The sequence below is a fragment of the Mastigoproctus giganteus genome, chromosome 2 (assembly GCF_048544385.1).
Source record: "Mastigoproctus giganteus isolate SK-2022 chromosome 2, ASM4854438v1, whole genome shotgun sequence".
NCBI classification, from domain to species: Eukaryota; Metazoa; Arthropoda; class Arachnida; order Uropygi; family Thelyphonidae; genus Mastigoproctus; species Mastigoproctus giganteus.
In genome coordinates this window covers 75,957,609-75,980,268 of record NC_143576.1, presented here as the reverse complement: position 1 = coordinate 75,980,268, position 22,660 = coordinate 75,957,609, and the positions used below count along the sequence as shown (strand labels likewise).

General features: G+C 37.3%; 1 protein-coding gene across 1 annotated transcript in view; it reads left to right on the top strand.

Moving 5' to 3' along the window:
* Positions 1-22,660, top strand: part of epsilonCOP (coatomer subunit epsilon) — a 204,714-nt gene that overhangs the window by 149,608 nt on the left and 32,446 nt on the right. The window contains exon 7 of the mRNA XM_090368530.1: positions 17,470-17,625. Coding sequence (XP_090224656.1) covers positions 17,470-17,625 — 156 coding nt within the window. The remainder of the gene's footprint in view (positions 1-17,469; positions 17,626-22,660) is intronic.

Sequence of the window (22,660 nt, the reverse complement as noted above, 5' to 3'; positions counted from 1 at the left end):
CATCATCATCTTGTTAGCTAAAACAGCACCAAAAGTGATAAAAAAAAAAAAAAAAAGTTTAAAACAATGTTTTAAGCATGTGTACATTAGTATATGCAAACATGTTTTTACTCTTAATTACCCTAACACAGTCTATGTATTATCAGCAGCCATGAGCAGTAATACAGAAAGACAAATGATATTGAAACTGAAGAATAGCGATGGTGTACTTATAAACAGCAGAGAGAGCATAATTCAAATAGCAGAAGACTACTATAGAGAATTATACAAGGAGCGAGGGAATGATACCAGTAGTGGGGAACATGGATTGCAAAGTAGCAACACATACGACATACCCGATATTCTTCCTGATGAGGTAGAACATGCATTGAAGAAAATGAAGAATCGGAAAGCCCCGGGGGAAGATGAAGTTACTGTAGAGTTGTTAAAATTGGGAGGAAGAGACAATAACACAAAAACTGGCAAGGCTCTTCACAAAGTGCATTGTTGTTGTTGTTGTTGTTATTTGGATTTTAGGAGCATTAGCAACTAAGGCCATATTGCTCCGGGATATGCGGTGGTCATTCCCTGACCTCCCCGCATCCCCCCCTATTTGGTGGTGACGGGCTCGAACCCCGGTCTAATCAAGAAGCGTGTGCTGCGCACTGCTGCTCCTTCCCACCTGGCTACGGAGGCGCCACAAAGTGCATTAGAAAAGGTGTGATGCCTAAGCAGTGGAATAATGCAATCATAGTTTTGCTGCATAAGAAAGGAGATAAATCAGAAATTGGAAATTATAGACCAATTAGCTTGTTATCCCATATCTACAAGTTGTTCACAAGGGTCATTACTAACAGATTAGAAAGAATACTTGATGAGAATCAACCAAAAGAGCAAGCTGGCTTTAGGACAGGATTCTCAACTATGGATCACCTTCACGTAATATCACAGCTAATGGAGAAAGCGAATGAATATAAAACACCATTATGCCTGGCATTTGTGGATTATGAAAAGGCATTTGACTCCATACAGCATAAGGCAATGTTTCGGGCACTGGAAAGACAAGGCATAGATACTCCATATATTATGATTTTGAAGAAAATATATGAGAGTGCTACCTCCTTTATTAGACTAGACAAAGACAGTAGCAAATTTAAAATCGAGAAAGGAGTTCGACAAGGAGACACAATATCTCCGAAGCTGTTTACTGCTGCCCTTGAGGAAGCTTTCAGAAGATTAGACTGGTCGCAGAAAGGAGTCAATGTGAACGGAGAGTACCTAAACCATTTACGATTTGCAGATGACATTGTGGTCATAAGCCACGATCCCAAAGAATTAGAGGAAAATCTTAATCAGTTATGCACAGTTAGTAAGGATTTTGGACTAAAGATGAATATGGCTAAAACAAAAGTAATGATGAACAAGTATGCCACGGAAAGGGAAATAATGATTGAAGGAGCAGTAATTGAAAAGGTGAAGTCATATACTTATCTGGGACAAGTTATTAGCTGTAATAATGATAAATGGCTGGAAGTCAAGAGAAGAATAAATTTTGGATGGATAGCATTCAGGAAATATAGTCACATACTGAAGAGCAATATCCCAGTTTGTCTGAAATGTAAAATAATGAATCAATGTATACTCCCCACCATGACTTATGGAAGTGAAACTTGGGCACTCACCAAAAGAATGGAAGAGAAGCTAAGAACTACACAGCGAAGAATGGAACGAATTATAGTGGGAATCAGACTGTTAGATAAGAAGAGAAACACATGGATTAGGCAGCAAACTCAAGTAAAGGACATTCTTATCAAAACTAAAGAACTAAAATGGTCTTGGGCAGGACACATAGCTCGAAGACATGATGACAGATGGACTAAGAAAATAACAGAATGGTACCCAAGAGGAGCTAGAAGAAAACCTGGAAGACAAAGGTTGAGGTGGATAGATGAAATTCATGAGTTTTTGAGTAGTAAATGGATGGCCAGTGCTCAAAACAGAAGGAACTGGAAAGTTGCTGGAGAGGCCTTCATCCTGCAGTGGATTGAAAATGGCTGATGATGATGAGTCTATGTATTTACTTGTTCCATGATGACTCCCAGCAGTCTTTGAAATCCCCTAACACCTTGCTTTTCAGGCTGCTGCTCATTCTAATAGAAGCAGTGCAAGGGTCACTTTCACTGCCTACAGCTACTGTTAATCTTTTAGTCTGTGAATCTCTCCACGCTAGCAACGTTCCAACCTAACACTGCCTTGATAGCACATCAAATATTCTTGCACCCTTTCTAATTAAGTGTATCCCATCCCTGTAGAAGTAGTGTCTCTCCTCCCATCCCTGTAGAAGTAGTCTCTCCTGTTAACAAGCACAGACCACAAACATTTCAAATTTGAACATCCTTAGCACATTTATTGGATAAACCAAGATTTAGATAAAGGATGAGACTTTTAAGGTGGAATGTGAAATAAAGGATTTCATCCCTACAAGAATAATTTTACTGACACTGTCCAAGGAAAGGAAGGATAGAAACTTGCAGATCAACCCTTTTTGCATTGATGTAATGCCAAGCAACATGAGGCTGAGAATGGCCACAAGAGACAGGCTCCATTAGAGAAAAGACCATCACCAAGTTGTGATCTGAGGTGTGCCTAGAGGATAACTCATCTGAACTGTATACCTTGAAGTCTTTGTGAGAAAGAGATCAAAAGTGTTGTGTGTGGCTAAGATTGTGTGGAAGGAATTCTGGTTGGTAAACGAACAGTCTGAGAGGTCACTAGTAATTGCAAAAGCCTCAACATCTCGATCAGCTGGGTCTCTCTCACTAGAAAGGCTCCATGTGCCAAGCAAATTTGCAAGCGTTCCTATTGCAAATTAAACGATTTTTCCAAATAATAAAAGTTCTTTTTAAGTTATATCGTTTACTATCAGCAGTTAATTTATAAACCAGTTCTACACTTGAAAAGCCTCAAGTAAGAACAAAGAAAGGAAATTCACCTTTCTTCTTTATTACATATATTTCTCTGTTTTTCTAGCTGCTTGGCCTCCTTGCAGCACTGCTCCTGCCTCCCCCAGGGCAGGGCTGGAAACCAGGGTGGAAAAGTTAACCCCCCCAGGGCAAAAGGGAGCTAACCATGGACTGGTGCCTCCATAGCCAGGAGCAGCAGTGCATAGCACATGCTTCTTGATTAGACCAGGATTCGAGCCTGTGACCACCAAATATGGAGGATGCAGAAAGGTCAGGGGATGACCACCACATATGGCCTTAGTTGCTAATGCTCCTAAAAACCAAATAAAAACAACAACCATGGACTACAATGATTATTCTGCACTTGAGCAGTGTCAGCGCTCATCTAGTACTGTCAGTGATGCTGATCATGAATCTGTCTATGATGCAACGAAGTCAAAAAGACTGTGTAAGGATGTAGAACAACAGGAATGCCCATCATTCCTTATCTTACATTCTCTCTCGGACAAATCTATGAGCACCTTATCACCATTTCTCATACAGAAATGCTTAGAAAATGTGGCAGGCTCTTCCAAAATGGTGAGAAGACTCAGATCTGGAGACCTATTGATTGAAACATTCTGAGACTGTTGAATCTGACAACATTTGGAGGACTACCCGTACGAGTCACCCCCACATGCAACATTAAATACTTCCAATGGAATAATTGCAGAGTAAGATCTGATCAATGTAAGAGAAGCTGAACTGGTACAAGAACTGAAACATCAAAAAGTGATTTGATCCAAAGATATCACAATTAGGAAAGATGAAGATCTTATTCCCACCCATAACATCATTCTGACATTCGGAACACCTATCTTACCATCTAGTTTCAAAGCCGGCTATCTCAACTGCTGAGTATGACCTTATATTCTGAATCCTGTAAGATGCTACAAGTGCCAAAAATTTGGTCACTCGCAAATGGCTTAATAAAGGAGATCCAGTCTGTCCAAACTGTAGGTCAAAAAAACATTCGCAAAGACTGTGATGCTAAAACACTGCACTGTCCTAATTGCAAAGGCATACATCCAGCCTACTCCAAATCATGTGATCTCTGGAAAACAGGGAAAAAATGCAGAAGTACAGAGTAGAATGAAAAGTTTCATACCAAGAGGCTAAAAAGCAAATTATGCTCAATGCACCCAAGAATGCATATCCGGCAGTAATGCAAAAAGATCAATCAACGGCAACACAAACTGACGTCTTCCCCTAACCATATCGATTGCAAATTGTGCCCAATCTATACTGTCATAGTCGATGAAACCGACTTCTGAGGAGCAAAAGGTAGTAGACAGAGCCAACAACACCACATCGATCATCAGATATTACAAAATTAAAAACAGACTCAGCACCAAATAGGAAGACAAACAATAGCACAGTAAACATGGATACTGACAATAATGCTGACCCAAGTGAAGCTCGATTGCCATAAACGGCCTGGGAATAAAAAAAGTCAATCATCCTCATGCAGCAAAACCAAATAATGCATTGTATCATACAATGGAACTGTAGAGGAATTTGCAGTAACATTGATGATATATATGAGCTAATCAATCGTTATCATCCTGCAAGCATCTGCTTGTACCTTGAGTACCTTGCAGATAAATTCCCTTACAAACCTTCATTGAAGCTGTTGCGACATGTATAATGATTGGTATTACTGTGATACTTGTCTCTATCTACCAACCACCGAATCAACCGTATATCATTCATGAACTTGAAGATCTTATTCAGATCTTATTGAAGATATTCTTGAAGATCTTATTGCCAACCCCTATCTGTTTATTGGGCGACTTCAATGGACACCACCCATTGTAGGGTTCTCCCAATGCAGATAGACGAGGACAGCTCATTGAACTGCTCACTGACAAACAAAACCTAACTGTACTAAATACTGGCTCACCAACTTACTTTCATCTCTCTACAGGTATAACCTCTGCAATAAATCTCTCCAACCCTCTTTCCTAGTATTGAGTGGACGGCCCTAGACAATCTGCTCAGAAGTGATCACTTCCCAGTAATATGTAATATTCAAATAGCACATTCCATAATTTCAGAAACCAACATAAAATGGAAATTTTCCAATGCAGATTGGGCAAAATTCACTTCCTGTGTGTCCTCTGATGATCAGATCATCAAAACCTCTCCTATCAACACAGTTACCTATCATGTTACAAGACAAATACTGGCTGCCGCATCTACTGCGATTCCACAATCACAGTCAACCATCCATAGAACCAAAAATTATTGGTGGAATGAAGAGTGCAAGTTTGCAAAAAAAAGAAAAAAAAACTGAGCGTGGAATCTGTTTCGCAAACATCCTACCATCGTCAATCTTATAAACTACAAGAGACTTAGAGCCAAGGCCCATCACATTAGAAAGAAAGCTAAAAGAGACTCTTCGATTCTATTTGCAAGCTCAATTAATAAAAATACTGATACAAGAATAATATCGAGAAAAATAAAACAGCTAAATGCCAAATTTCCCCCATTATCCCCCCACGTCTCAACTGGAATGGGCAGGAGCTTTCTACTCCCACAGAGATAGTGAATGCCCTAGGCATTCATAATTGTCTGCCTTGACAGCATATGATCCATCATTCCAGAAGATCAAAGTATTACCCAAAAAAATCCCAATTGAACTTCAGACCTACATGTTCATTACCCTACATTTAACCACTTACAATGCTTGAACTTCAAAAAGTCATATCTACCTAAAAAAAAAACAGTGCTGCAGGCCCTGATGGATTATATTATATAATGCTCCAACACTTATATAAAAAATCGATCTTTTCACTGCTGACCTTTTTCAATCGCATCTTCCTTGAACATTCTTTCCCCAGTTCCAGTTCCTGGCATCACTCCTATATAATGGCAATTCCCAAAAAAGGGAAAGATCATTCTATTCCTCAAACAACTATAGACCCATTTCTCTCACCAGTTGCTTAAGTAAAACGCTGGAAAAAATAATTTACCGTTGACTCACATGGTATCTTGACTCCAAAATTTTTATCTCTGATAATCAATTTGGTTTCAGAAAAAATCAATCAGCCCTGGATCTGATGGTCAAAACAGAAACAAACATCAGGAATGATTTCATTTGAAATGAGAATCTCGTCATGGTATGCCTTGACACCACATGGCATTTTGGTATCCTAAGAGATCTGCATTCCCTTGACCTGAGAGGCCACTTACCATATTTCATGCAGAACTCTTTCAGCACAGGTCCTTTCAAGTTCAATACTATCAACTCCTTTCCCAAATATATATTCAAGAAGGGATCCCACAAGGCTCTGTTCTCAGTGTCACCTTATTCACAATAAGAATAAATAACATGACTAAAAATATTCCCAACAGTGTCAGTTCATACCTCTATGCTGATGATGTCACTGTTTCTTGCAGTTCACAAAACATGACCTTCATTGAGTGGCACCTCCGAATTTCAATTAATAACATTCATCTGTGGATAGCACTGAATGGGTATCGACTCTCTTGTTCAAAATCTAAAGTAGTTCACTTTTCCAGATCTTGCATCCAGATCCAGAGCTACACTTAAAAAATCATCCTATCTCAGTTGTGAACAGCATTCATCTCCTCGCTCTGATATTCAACAGAAAATCTAACTTTGTGGAATACGTTAAATATCTACCGACGTCATGCCAGAAAAAATGAACATATCTCAGAATTATTTCTTCAACATCGTGGGGTGCAGATAGGTACACGTTACTTCATTTTTATAGAGCCCTAATCAGATCTCACCTTGATTACTGTGCCCTGGTATACGATTTTGCTAGGGAGAGCATGCTAGCACGGCTTGCCCCTATTCAACATTCTGTCCTAAAGATAGCTATTGGTGCCTATAGAACTTTGCAAGTTCAAAGTCTTTACATTGAAGCTCATTAACTTCCCCTAAGCCCCAGAAGAAAGATGTTACTTCTCAACTATACAACTAAAATCCAAAGTCTACCTACCCATCCCATTAGGCTCATAATGACCCTCAGTTCACAATGTACTATAGAGATAAACTCAGGGTAGCTCAGCCTACTGCTCTCAGATATAAGGCATTATCACAAACTTGGAATATACATTCTAACAAAGTTCTTCAAGATCCAAACAGCCTGGATTCCCCATGGTCCTCTTTTAAACTGTATTGTGACAGTTATTTCCTAAACCAGGGAAAGCACTCTCTTGCAAATGTCAACATACAACAACTCCATATTGCCCACACGCACAAAATTATCTGCATTTTACAAAAATATATACTGATGGGTTAAAATCTGAGAGTGGGGTGGGTGCTGCAGCCACCTTCCCTTGTAAAACATTCTCCGTGTCACTTCCCAATGAATGCAGCAGCAATACAGCTGAATCACAGTATGTGCCATCAAAAATCATCACAGTATGTGCCATCAAACTTGCAATAGAAAATATTCTCCACCTGTTCATCCAAAAAAAGATGATATATATGGACTCCCAGAGCATTCTTATAGCTTTATAGAATATTCCTGATCAAACACATCCTTTAATAAAGTTCATAAAATCCAAACTGATGCATATCCAAGAACTCCAGCGAGTGGTCATTTTCTGCTGGATTCCAGACCATGCTGGGATACCAAAAAACAAATGTGTGGACTATGCTGTTAAGCATCCATCCAACAGAGAATCATCACAGTATTACGTTCCATATCCTAACTACAAAATAATATACGAAGAATATGGAGGGGACAATTCAGTGGAAGCCCAAAAGCATAATAAACTCTTCCAAATAAAACTTGAACTGCAGTTATTGTCCTTCAGCTTCCGTGTAAACAGAAGGGAGGAAGTAATTTTAACCAGAGCGTGAATTGGTCACAGTCAACTTACCCACCTTTATCTCCTCACAGGTAATGATCCACAGTGCACATAGTGCAACTCTCCACTTACAATGAAGCATATTCTTGTTGAGTGTACTTTATACACCACTGCCTGTCAAGTCTCATTTAGCTTTCTGCCAAACCTTAAAGAATCCCTGACACTTTACCACATCATAGTTAACAATGCTAATCTGCTGGAATTTTTCCACTATATTAAACAGATAAAATCATTTTGTTTTTGACTGATATCATAACAGTCACTGTGTATATATATAATATTCATAACGTTGATAGGTGCAGTATGGCCTAAGTAGCCCTTGCACCAAAAAAACAACAACAACAACAATCCACTAGAAAACTAAAGCTGTGAAGATTAAAATTGCTAAGAAAACTACCACACCATTAGGAAAGTTGGACTGGAGAAAGTGAGGTAATTTTTCCTGGCAATTTTAATGTTCATAACTCCAGCTGCCTTCAGTTTAGGGTGCCTCTGTAGCCAAGTGGGAAGGAGCAGCAGTGCATAGCACACGCTTCTTGATTAGACTGGGGTTTGAGCCCATCATCACCAAATGCGGAGGATGCGGAAAGGTCAGGGAATGACCACCGCATATTCCCTGAGCAATATGGCCTTAGTTGCTAATGCTCCTAAAAACCAAATAACAACAACAGCCTTCAGTTTACACTAAGCAGGGCACAAAAATGACTACAATTAACTGTTGCATAAATTGAGGTATAACTATGTATAGTCAGTCCTCGTATAACATGTGTTTACACTACATGAATTCGATCATACACGATTTATAAATAGGGGAATGATATCTTCATAACACGAACCGAATTTGCTTATGCACAATTTGCCTTTGTGTTTACAAGAAATGACAGTCGAACACAGAATCACCCCAATCGAACACAACATGATAGGAATGAAGAGAAGATTCTGAAAATGTTTTATATGTTTTTTATTTCAGTGAAAGGGAAACACATTTCACCATAATAACATAAAAACCAACACAATTCCAGCTATCGGTATAATCGCAAATGAAATTAGATCGAGTTTACTACCAGTTTATAAGATTCCACTAGCAGAAACGCAACTGGAAATTGTTTTTATTGTTTTATGGTCGTAACCCCTAGAAATGTGCTTTAGTAAAATGTGAGGTGTTAATAGTGTATCTCTGCCTTTACGGTGTTGTTTATTTAGTTGCTACACGTGCGAAGCTTTATTTATGTGCATCAAGCGTGCCTCCTCAATTTGTAATTGTGCTTTATTCCCTAAAAATGAGTAAAATACTTAAAAGGTGTGAAAAGGAAGCGTCCTGGTGAAGACACTGCAGATTCCGAGAGAAAAAGAAAAGCAACAGCAAAAACAGCAGAAAAGCAAAAACAGAGGTGGACTGGGATCAAAAATTCTTACCCAGGAAAATTTATAGTGGCCTCATACTATAGTTTATGGCCAAAATCCCACTGGCCTCTGGCCCACCGGAGTTTCCCTGGTAAGGCTTACGGCCAGTTCGCCTCTGTCGATGGAGAAAAAATATGAAATTGTAAAACGCTTTGAGCGATATGAAAGACCATGTGATATTGCACGTGCTATAGCCCTAAATGAGGCAATGCCGAGAATTACAAAGAATGCAGAGAAAATAAAACAACTTTCATAGCAGGAACAACACAAAGAATTGGAAGAGACAGAACGGCTGTCATCTGTTTGGATAGAAAATCAAACAAAAAACAAGTTTGCTTACGATAGAAGCAAAAGCATTAGCAATATTTTATTATGTAATAGTCGTAATAAAATACATAAGTATTTTATTACGATAATTTATCGTGTTTGGTAATGTTTTGGTTACAAATGTGTGTTCAATCTTGGGTGGTCGACACCCAACCCTATTTTTCCCATAGGGCCTGTTGTTTATATTGCACAAGGGTTTCTAGGAACACAACTATCGTGCTATATGAGGACTGACTGTATTAATGCTTTTAGAGAGGGTTCTTTTTTTTTCTTTTTTTTTTTGTTAAATATTATAGTTTTTTTAAAAGTTTTCTTAATCTTAGCTCACTTTCATTTGACTTGCCTCTGAATATAATTATTATTTTTGTGTATGGAAATGATGGAATGGAGAATATTTCTTCATGTTTGAGTTTGACATGGGAAATAACTTCATTTTCAGTCATTTGGAGGCTTAATACTTATATTCTTAGCATCTGTTTTCTGTTCTCTGTTTCTTTTATTTATGGATACATGGATGCAGTATAGTGTGTTCCTTGTTGTGTATTACTTGTCAGAAGTAGCTTGTTTGCAAGAGCATTCCCTGACCTGGAACTAATAATAATCACTAAATCATTGATTCTGTGTGGTGTGAGGTAGTAGGAAGCAAAGGGAAAATGAGAACATTCAAACTTAAGGATCTGAGTGTCTATGTTGCAGATCGAATGGACAAGCATGAATTTGTTTGGTGGGAATTTCAGTCATCTCCTTATTGATTGGAGTAATTTGGAGGAAAACTCACTGTGAACATCTTTTAAATCAGCTAGATGATTGATCTCTGTATTAGAAAGTGGCACAATATGACTTAGGTCACCAAGGCCTTGCTCATCGTCATTCATCTCAGCAATCCATAATCACTCCCTCTTAAGGTATAATCAACTTTAAAGTACTATCAGGATAACAGGTAATGATCAGATCCAAAATATTCTTATACCAAGTTGTTGGATTTTAGGTGCATCGGTGACCCAAGCCATATTGTGCCACATGCTGAGTTAGAAGTAGGGGCTAGGGCTTTGACTTCAGGAAAGGAGACTATAAGAGTCTAAGGTGGTACATGACCTCTATCAAATGGAAAAATAAAGTCTGGCTGGGGGCAGGAGGGGCAGGCAAATTGTGAGGATATAGGAAGATTTAGGAGGAGGAGGACAAAATTGTGAAATAACTGTAATGCATGTATTCATTAAAAAAATATATACTGCAGGTCCCCGTTATAACCCGGTTTGCTTTACGCTGATTTTCTATAACGCTGTTCTTATATTATAACCCGTATCTGACTATAACGCTGTCACAGATCACTATAATGTTTTTTTTACAGATTGCATCTTTGGCATATTTAATGAAATCGTTTCATTTGATGGAGTCGATAGCTTGAAAATGAATACCAAAACAGCATTAAAACGTTTTCCACGCTGACTTGAGAAATTTTCCCACGCTCAGTGAAATTTTCTCACATGCTAAATTAATTGTAGTATGGTGACTTGTTACATAGTTCTGAGATCAACATTTTAAAAAATGATCAACTATATTGCTTGTAATATTTGCATTATATGCATTTATCCGAAGTCTAGTCATCACTCAGGACAGTATTAGACATAGTGCGTAATGGACAGTTTACTTGAACATTGTATCATTATTAATGCAACCAACGCAGTTACATTTTCGAAGAGTTAATAATGGCCAATAAGAATGAAAAGGCAACAACGTCTGGGTGCAGTACGAAGACTATAACTGTAAGAAAAAGACTGAATTTGAAAATTAAATTAGACGTTTTGAAGCGAATCGATTCTAGTCAGCGACAAGCGGATATGTGCCATAATTTAGGACTTGCAAGTTGAACTGTAAGAACAATTATAAAAAAATAAAGAATTAATTTTAGCAGCGGGAAAGATAGCTGTTCCACTGCAAGGAACTAGGGCTAGGCTGACTATTAGATTGAAATGGAAAGACTTTAACTAATTTTATTGAAGATAATATCCAATGCAGAATTCAGTTAAGTTAAATATTATAAACGAGAGAGAGAGAGAGAGAGATTAGCCAATATGATGATCTTTGTTCCACTTGCTAATCTCATTGACCTCCTCTTTACTTGTTCCAGCTGCTCTACAGCAGCTGTAATGAAACCTAACATGAACCTGTACACAGAACTCAAGGTTGTGAAATGAATGGCCCATTCAGAAAAAAAATTTGGTAAAATATTAGCATTAGTAGAGGCATACGATGCAAAAAAGCAAGCTTGTACAGCATCAGCCAAAAAAAGCAGAAAGCAAAAAGGCCAGCACTTTCTTACATATCTCTGTAATGTCATCGTCGTCATTTCTCGAGTCTCGACTCTCAACTGAGTCGACTCGAGCTATCGTACACGTTCACGATTATACGTGTCATTTGTCCTAGAAAGATCCTCTTGCAATTAAGCAATCATCAGTATAAAGCCTGATGATTGCTTTATACAAATGGATAATCACCTCCTTATCAGTACTAGCAAAATTCATGTATATCATTGACAAGACCCCATGACCTGCTCTGGCAGCCTTAGTGCACTCCTTAGAAAACTTCATATCTGACTGCACAATTACCCCAGGGTTTTTTCATTTTCCACTTATCTGAGTGTAGTACTGCATAGTTGGTATATTACTTTGAGGTTACTGCTAACCATATGCAGGCCTCCATAGCGAAGTGGTCAGGAGCTGCAGTGCAGTAGCAGACGCTCTGAATGGCAGATTATGGTCTACTTTCCTCAATATAATCGTCGAGGAGACTTCCATCCTGCAGTGGATTGGTAATGATTGCAGTTTACCTTTACCTTACATATACAGTACTTTGCATTTGTCAATGTTAAAATTCATTTTCCACCCCTCAGCTCATCTGCTGAACTTTTCCAGATCCTGTTGCAGTAGCATGCTGTCATTAACAACTCTGCCAACCTTCCTATCATCTGCAAACTTGACATTAAGACATTAAATATACCTTCATCAATATCATTGATAAATAAAGAAAATAACAATGAGCCCAACACCGAACCCTGGAGGAATCCACTAATAACATTAGTCCATGAAGAGCAGTGTCCATTGATTACCACTCTGTCTTCCTCCCACTCAACTATCCCTTTATCCATAGCAGAAACTTGCCCTTAATGCCATACTGCTCCAATTTGTACAGTAGTCTTCCATGTGCAACAGTATCAAAAGCTTTCCTAAAATCCAAATATATGATATCAAAATTATTTTTTGCATCGAATTCATTTGTGGCCACTTCTTAAGTATCCAATCAAATTGGTCAGACAAGAGTTCAACTTAACAAACCCAAACTATAACTGTGGTCTTGTCTAGATGATCCTGCAGTGCTTCTTTAACCAGTGACTCCATTATTTTCTCCCAAAAAGAAATTAAACTAACAGGTCTCTAATTTCTCATGTCACCCTTTGATTCCCATTTGTGAATTGTAGATACATTAGGATATCTCCCGTTCATGGGCACCTCCCCTGAGTCCAAGGAAGTTCTCATAATCATGACTAAGGGTTTGCTTACTTCCTTTGCTGCCTCCTTTAATATAACTGGATAGAGCCCACTCACCTCAAGTGTCTTTCTTATGTTTAACTTCAATTTCTCCTGCACTTTGCTCTGAATTATTACAAAATCCTTTATCTCCCTGTTACAGTTTCATAAACTGCTGGCATTCTCCTCCCTTAACTCATCGTGTGTGAATGTAGATGCAAAAAAATCATTCAGTTTGTCGGCTATCTGAGCAGGATTATCAATGATCGAAACATCAATATCAAGTGGACCAATCTGATTCATCCCATTTCCTTCTAGAGTTTATGTAAGTAAAGAAGTCTTTGTTGTTCCTCTTTGCATCCTTTGCCAAATATTTCTTGTAATCTGCCTGTGCTTGCCTGACCTATGTGACTTGATTACAGACTAACATCTACCATAGGTTTCAGTGTTTCCTGATAATTTATATGCATCTCATGCATTTTTCTTCTCTGCCACGAGTCTCATTAGTTCATCTGACATCCATTTAGGCCTAAACCTTGAACAGCATTCCTTAGTTGGTGTGAAAAGCCCAGGAGCTTCCAAGATTAATTCTTTGAATGCTTCCCATTTAAATTTGCTATTGGTAACATCATCAGTTGCTCCTAAAACCACTGTAGTCAACATTTAGAAAGCAAAAACCATTCCCTTTACTCCTTTTGGAAGTTACATCTTTGAGTAAATCCCACATCAGTACACTGTGATTACTGCCACATAGTGGTTGCTTTATCTGTAGATTCTGAATGCATGAATAATCACTGTTGATAATCAGATCAAGAGTATTACTCTTCTAGTTGTCTCTCAAATGTGCTGCTCTCATCAGAGTCATTAGGCCTATAACACACTCCTACTCAATCTTGCTTTCCTAGTGCTTGTGTCACACCAAACTGACTTAAGATTGCACTGTCCACCCATTTCAACTGGATGCACTTCCCTAGATTTTGTTTCTTACCTAACAGCATAACCCCTTCTCCCTTCCTATCCTGTCTATCCCTTCTGTAGAGCAGGTATGCTGCAGGCTATATATATATACAAATATATATAAATATAATTTTTATAAAATATAAAGTATATATAAAATATAATATATATAAATATAAATATAATTATATAATAATATAATATAAATATATATAAATATAAATATATATAATATAATTTATACAAATATAATTACGAATAATAAACATAAAAATAAATAGAGAAGCTGTATGGTATGTGTGGGGGGAGAAAATTAAGATTTAGATGGATTAGAATTGCGATAATATGAATTATGGATCAGGGACACTGCAAGCGCAAAGGTACCCTACAACCATAATGTATACATAAAATTATTTTTATGTGTAGAATATAGTAAGTATACATATAAGTATCGAATTTAACTAATGCTACTAATGAAAATACGGTGTACCCTGGGAGCGATATATGTGTTGAACAAAGGGTGGAAGAAAGGAAAAGAAAATAAGTGTAACGATATAAAATGAAAAGAACCAAAAAACGAAAATTTTGAAAAAACAACGACCAAGATAGAAATAGCATTGCAGTATCTTTCATAATTTTTGTGTCTTCTTCAGAGGTCATCCACCAAAATTATGAAAAGGACAGCAATACTCTTACTTCTGTTTCTGACATGTTCTGTATGTCAAAGAACATGTGTAAGAAACCACGTGGTAAAATATAAAAAGAATTTTGAATACAAATTTTGAATAAATAATTAAAATCAAGTTATGCAAAACTATTATGTGTTACTAAAGTATTACATACAGAACATGGATGACCTTACAGAAGTAAGTAGACCGCTATGAAAGTGAAATAGGCGAAGACAAAGGAAAGGAGTGACCGAATGACAAGGACTTACCGCTACTGGTGGTGTTGACAGAAAAGACTGTGCCGGAGGCTAACCCGTGTATATATGCATAGATACGCTAGCGGCACCTAGCGTTAGACGAATTTTGGTGTCTGTATATTATGTAATGAATTTACGTAGGCGGTGGAGCTGCGCTAGGCTAAGATTAAGTACATGATGCTCAAACACCCAGGATAGCTAAGAAATATAATAGCTGACAAAGTAGCAGTAGAAGGCAGCTAAACTTTAAGGCAAAAAAATAGATTGGGTATAGTAAGAAAAATAGTGCTCTGGTATAGTGTTCGGTAAACTAATGGCGCACAGAGCATAAAATGTAGAATCTAGTAAAGTAAAAAGATGATTAAATTAGAAATATGTAGTTGGGCTAGGGTAATTCGGGGTTGCAAACCCGTTCCTATAGTTAGGACACTGAATGAATGTCCGAGAGTTAGTGCATCATGTATTTAAGTCAGTTGTGTTAAAAGTGTAGTTGTGTACATTTAAGTTACAATCAAATCACAATTAACGATTAAATAAATAAATCAAGATAGGCTTAAAAATAATTACAAGATAAATACACTGTGTTAGGCCAATCGGTGGGTACGAGTTTTCCAGACTGTAAGACACCAACAGGCCTAGTGTATTGTATTTAAACTATATACATACTTTTGATGCCTATGGGAATAATTATAAGTCAGTAATGCTGTTTATATTAATATCTATTAGGTTCTTGTGCCTTAATATGTTAAGGGCCTTGTTGATATGATGGTGCAGATATGCAATAGGAAAAAGATTTTTGGTCAATTTACTGTATAATATTCTGATGTTATCAATAGCTGTTCAATAGCAACCATATGCAGCGACAAAACAGAACATGTCAGAAACAGAAGTAAGAGTATTGCTGTTCTTTTCATAATTTTGGTGGATGACCTCTGAAGAAGACACAAAAATTATGAAAGATACTGCAATGCTATTTCTACCTTGGTCGTTGTTTTTTCAAAATTTTCGTTTTTTGGTTCTTTTCATTTTATATCGTTACACTTATTTTCTTTTCCTTTCTTTCCACCCTTTGTTCAACACATATATCGCTCCCAGGGTACACCGTATTTTCATTAGTAGCATTAGTTAAATTCAATACTTATATGTATACTTACTATATTCTACACATAAAAATAATTTTTTATATATATATATATATATATATATAGAGAGAGAGAGAGAGAGAGTCACCAATGTTGTTGCACCCACTTGTTAGTCAAATCAAATCATTGTTAACTGACAAACAATTTTTTGTGAATTATTTAGGCTTATATTACTGATTCCATAAATGACATTTCTTTTTATTCACTGAAAGGGGTTAATACTTTCAGAAAACAAATTTCCAAATGGAACTAAATTTTATCCGATGGCAGAACTATGATTTGATGAACAGGTGGGTGCATCAACACTAGCGCCTCTCTCTCTAATGAGCAAGTCAAGTATACTTATTTAGATTTTATTGAATGTTTTTTTTTCAAACCCACCTGCAGGGACCTGCACCTTGAGTATTATATACAGGTTTTGGAGCTTGCATTTCAGGAAAGATGTGAATCTACTAGGAAATGTGCAGTGAAGAGTAACATGATAAGTTATTGATATAGAGAAATATTTTCCTAGAGTGGCTTCAGTTTTGTTTTTCCAAGTTTCAACACCAGGCATCTGCATGGGTGGACTTGATCAAGGAATTTCAAAGGCTGGAGTAAATTAAAAAATTGGGATTTTTTTTTTTTTTTTTTTTTTTTTAAAGGTATCATAAATAGAAGGCATTTACTTAAATTAAGGAAAAAGAGTCAGATTTGGATATGAACTTTTACTTTTCCTTTAGTTACAGTCATTAGCAGTTGGAACAAGTTACTACCTGATCTGTAGAATTAGTTTACTTAGAAAAAAGGAAGGATGGGACAGATACATGGATGAAAATAACCCCCCCCCCTTTTAAAGTAAATTTTAGGCAATTGCTAAACAAGTCTAGCTTTGTTATATGTTTGCCTTTTTTTTTTTAGTATTAGTGCTAAGTTAAGTAAAGGAAGTCACATTTCAAATAGTCAGCAGGATGGACCAATCGGCAGTTTCAAGTTCAGATCTAATTTTTCACAGATTCAATCAGTACTTGGTTTTTAATGCTGCAGATTCTGCGAGTAATGTAAAGAGTGCCATGATGTTTCACTCTTTAGATCATTCATTATGAGACTTTGGAATACTGGTAGTCTTAATAATTGTGGCAGAATGATTGTGTAGATACCAAGTTCACTGGGCTATGTAGTCAAATAAAAATATAGAGCAGTTATGAGTAGTGAGCTGCCAAAGTCTGGAGGCTGTAAATCTCTAATTGTAAAATCTTCTGGCTCTGTAAAACTGCACCAATATATGAACAGAAAATTAATGTACTTAATTTTTTCTTCCTAGTTACATACACTATATATTGACTAAGTTATTAATAATCATCTCATTTGTTATTCAGGGAGGAGAGAAACTACAAGAGGCATACTACATTTATCAAGAACTTGGTGACAAATATGCCTCTACACCTCTTCTGCTTAATGGACAGGCTGTTGCTCTTATTGCCCAAGGAAAGTATGATGATGCTGAACCACTGTTACAGGAAGCACTTGATAAAGTAAGAGTACTTTTTAAATCAGGGGAAACTGTTATTATTTTATATTGATAATGAAGAGAATTTTGAGTTTTTTTGTAAAAGTAAGAAATTATACAATATGCAGTTTTTTATATATAACTAATGTTTCTTTTTTTGAGTTTACATTCAGAAAATATAAATTCCAAGTTGTAAAATGTCTAGTCATGTGGGTCTTCATTGTACTATGAAACTGTTACTGAATTAATATTAATTAATACTAATCAATTAATACATTACATTAACCACATGCTACTTATGGGATTTAGTGTGTGTGCGCGCGCTTGCACACACACACGCACACACACACACACACACATATATATATATATATATATATATATATATATACATGTTTTTTTTTTTTTTATGAAAATCCCAATTATGAGAGGTATTAGAACCTTTAGTACCAAGCTGGCTTGGTGGTGGTGGCACGTGTTCAGACTGTTTTGAAAAAGAGAGAGAGAGAGAATTATAGAAGCCAATTCAGAAGAATGATGCCCATCTGTAGAAAAGGCATGCAGGAGAAACAGTACATCTACGAGACCGAGTGGAGAGACTGTTAGAGAGGAGTCGTTAATTCACCTAACTGCCCTCTTCTGAATGGAATCTAAAAGCCTAAGAGAGGTTTCTGGGGCACCGCCCCAGATGTGGGAACAGTATTCCATAGTACGGCGGATTTGCGATTTGTAAAGAGTGAACAGCTGTTTGGAAGAAAAGTAATGCCGAGAGTGAAAGAGAAAACCAATTTTTTTAGATGCAGAGAAAGCAATATTTGTAATGTGCTTGTGCCAAGAGAGATTACAAGTCAGGGTAATTCCCGAAAGAGAGAGATATCATTTTGCCTAGAAACTGGAGTGTCACCAAAGACAAGCATAGCAGCAGAAAGATCCTTTTTTTGCGAGATATTAGACAAGATTGAGTTTTAGAAGGATTGCAATCAACTAAGTTGTCTTTGACCCGAAAGAAAATTACCTGAAGGAGAATTACTCCTTCCGGTAATTCTGGAGAATTACCCGAAGATCAGCATTTAAGGAATTGGTAGCGGATGTTCGAGAATTTGAATCTGATTGAGCAGGGCAAGGTTTCTCAAAATGGAAAGTGGAATGCAATGCGCTATCATCGGCAAAACTATGGATAGGATTTCCAGTCAATGGAGGAAGGTCATTAATATACAAGAGGAAAAGAGTGCGGGAAAGAACTGAACCTTAGGGGTCATCAGCATTAATGGAGAAGTTAGAAGAGAGAGAGAGAGAGCCATCTACCATCATCCTCAGTGAGCGATCCGAGAGAAAACTGGATAACCAGTTACAAAAAACAGTTGGCAAACCATAAGATGGAAGCTTGTTTAGAAGACCTTTATACCAAACACGGTCAAAAGCCTTTGAGATGTCAAGAGCAACTGCTTGTGTTTCACCAAACTTTTCCATCAAATTTTTCCATAAATGGGTAACATAAACTAGAATATCACCAGTGGATCGACGCTGACGGAATCCATACTGGTGATCATTGATCAAATGGAGGGTTTCTAAGTAGCTTAAGAGTTGGCGGTTAATTGATTTCTCCATTACTTTAGAAAGATTAGAAGTAATTGCAATGGGACGATAATTGGATGGGAGGGATTCGTCACCCTTTTTAGGAACTAGATGGATATGTGCAAATTTCCAAGCAGAAGCAAAAACACCTTTGGAATAAGAAAGTGAAAAAAGGTGGCAAGGAACAGGAGTAAGTTCAGGAGCACAGGTTTTGAGAACAAGTGGAGAAATACCATCAGGATATGGAGCTTTCTTAGCATCAAGATTCATCAAAATCCTTCTGACTTTCTTTTGACAGAAGACCACAGGAGGCATTGAATGGAACGTGTTGGGAATGGTAGGAGGGGTTTTACCAAGATCATTTATACATGAGTTGGAAGAAAAATGGGATTCTAGCAGGTTGGCTTTATACTTGGCTGAAGTGACAACAGAACCATCTGGTTTTGACAGAGGTGGGAGCAGAGATGGGAAAAAGTTGCGGCCAGTAGCTTTGGCAAGAGACCAGAATGCTTGGCTACCATTAGGGCAAGAAACAATTTTTCACTCTTAGTCTGTTCAAAATCTAGTTTGGACTGATTAATAACTGCTTTACAATTGTTGTGAGCTTTGGTGTAGGCAGAAAATGAAACTGAAGAATTGGAAACAAGCCAATTATGATATGCAACATTCTTCTCTTGATGAACACCCTTAGCACATTTATTGGAAAACCAAGGTTTAGATAAAGGATGAGATTTTAAAGTGGAGTGTGGAATAAAGGATTCCATTCCTACAAGAATAATTTCATTGACACGATCTGAGCAAACATTGACATCAAAAGTTTTGAAACAGTAATCCGACCAAGGAAAAGAAGAAAAGAAATCTTGCATTTCATTACATTTTGCATTCTTGTAAAGCCAAATAATACAAGGTTTGGAATAGTCATTAGATAAAGGCTCCATTGGAGAAGAGACAATCGCCAAGTTGTGATCTGAGTTGCCTAAAGGACCTAAAGTGGTGTTTGTGAGAAAAAGATCAAGCATGTTGGCTGCATGTTTAGGATTGTCTGATATTCTTGTAGGTAAATGAACAATCTGTGCAAGGTCATTAGTAATTGCAAAAGCCTCAGCATCTCGACCAGCTTGGTCGGTGTGACTAGAAAACGGAAGCCAGCTGGAGTTATGAACATTAAAATCACCAAGAAAAATTACCTCACTGTTAGGAAAGTTGGACTGGAGAAAGTGAAGTTGCAAAGAGAGGAAGCCAAAGAGCTCCAAGTGATTAGTGGAGTTGGGAGAACGGTAGAGACAACAAATGAATTTGACACAATGAGGTAGAGAGATTTTAACCCAGAGAAGATCGAAAAGAGGAGATTTGAAATTTCCAAGGGATATTGGAAAGGACATATGCACAAGTACCACCTTTGAGGTGAAAGGAATTATACAGTGAATAATTTGGGCTCTGAGATGAGCACTAGTTGAATCAACCGATAACTGATAATCCGTTAGAAAAAGTACATGGGTGTGACAGACTGCAAGTGGAAATGGACATCGTTGAGATTAGAATTGAGACCATGTATATTTGTAAAATGAACTAGGAAGTGTTTGGGAGGTTTAGATCTTTTTGCAGATAAGCTTACTCTATTAGTTTGACAATTCATGGTGTATTCAATAGTAAGAAAAATTGGGGGGGGGGGACGTGCTGTATGAAGTAATGAAATTTTTGGAAATGGCATACACATGGTTAGAATATATACCCAGATTCTTCCAAGGTTCTTGGAATGAATTACCAAAAAACCACACAGTGTTATTGGGTTCACATTACGACATTTTCATGATACCACCATTTATTCCTATGGGATGCAAAATATGTTTTCACCAGCTGGCAAAAATTTAAGTAAAGTCAAATTTCCATAAGGTGAGCATTACATAAGCCAGGGAGTGGCTCTATATGATATCAATATTATTTTTTGAATCCAGTTCCTTTCTGACAACATCAGATTGGTCAGACAAGACTTCCCCTTAACAAACCTATGCTGTGTCTGAATTTGAATTATTACTGCAGTCTAGTCTAAACGATCCTACAATGCTTCTTTAACAAGTGACTCCATTATTTTTCCCCGAACAGAAGTTAAACTAACAGGTCTGTAATTACTCATCACCCTTTGATCTCCCTTTGTGAATTAGAGTACATTTCACACCTCCATCTGTGAGGACTTCCCCTGAGTCCAAGGATGCTCTCATAATTATGGCTAGGGATTTGCTTGCTTACTTTATTGCATCCTTTAATATAACTGGATTGATCCCATCGACCCCAAGTGGCTTTCTTCGTTTTAACTTCTACAATTTCTCCTCCACTTTATTCTTAATTAAGCTTCTGCCTTCCACTTTCCAAATTGCTCATGTGTGAATGCAGATGCAAAATACTCATCCAGTTTGTCAGCTATCTGAGCAGAAACATGAACAAATGAACCATTGGTATCAAGTGGACCAATCTAATTCATCCACTTTCTTTTAGTTTATAAGTAAAGAACACGTTGCTGTTTTTCTTTGCATCCTTTGCCAAAGATTTCTCGTAATCTGCCTTCGCTTGCCTAACTTCTTTTGTGACTTGATTGGAGACTGGCTTATATCTACCATAGGCTTCTGTCACCTGATAATTTATAATGAACCATTATTATAAACCATGCATTTTTCATCTCTGCAGTGCATCTCATTAGTTCCTCTGACAACCATTTGGACCTAAACCTTGAATAGTATTTCTTAGTTGGTTTGCAAAGCCTAGTAGTGTCCAAGATTAATTCTTGGAATGCTTCCTATTTAGAATTTTCTGTTGGTAACATCATTGGTTGGTCCCACCGTACAGAATTTAAAAACTGTCTGTGACCTCTGTAGTCACTGCCTCCGTAGCCAGGTGGGAAGGAGCAGCAGTGCGTAGCACACGCTTCTTGATTAGACCAGGGTTTGAGCCTGTCACCACCAAATACAGGGAATGCGGAAATGTCAGGGAATGACCACCGCATATCCCGGAGCAATATGGCCTTAGTTGCTAATGTTCCTAAAAACCAAATAAACAAACAAACAAATCCTTTACCCCTGATGATAGGATACATCTTTAAGTAAATCTTTAAGTGTGATCACTGCCACCTAGTTCTTGTATCTGCAAATTCTTAATGCATGAATAATCTCTGCTGATAATCAGATCAAGAGTATTACTCCTTCTAGTTGCCTTTTGAATGTGATGCTGTAGAAAACAATCATCCAGTAAATCCATCAAAATTTTGCTAGTCCCAATTCTTATTTTACACCAAACTGACTCAACATTACACTGTCCACCAGTATTAACTGGATGCACTGCCTTCGATTTTGTTTCTTAACTAATAGCATAACCCCTCCTCCTCCTTTCTTAACGTTTCTGTACACATTGTAATCTCCAAATTCCAATTTTGCATTGTTTACATATGTGACACCACATCTCTGATATCTCAAAAATATCCACCTTTGTTGTTT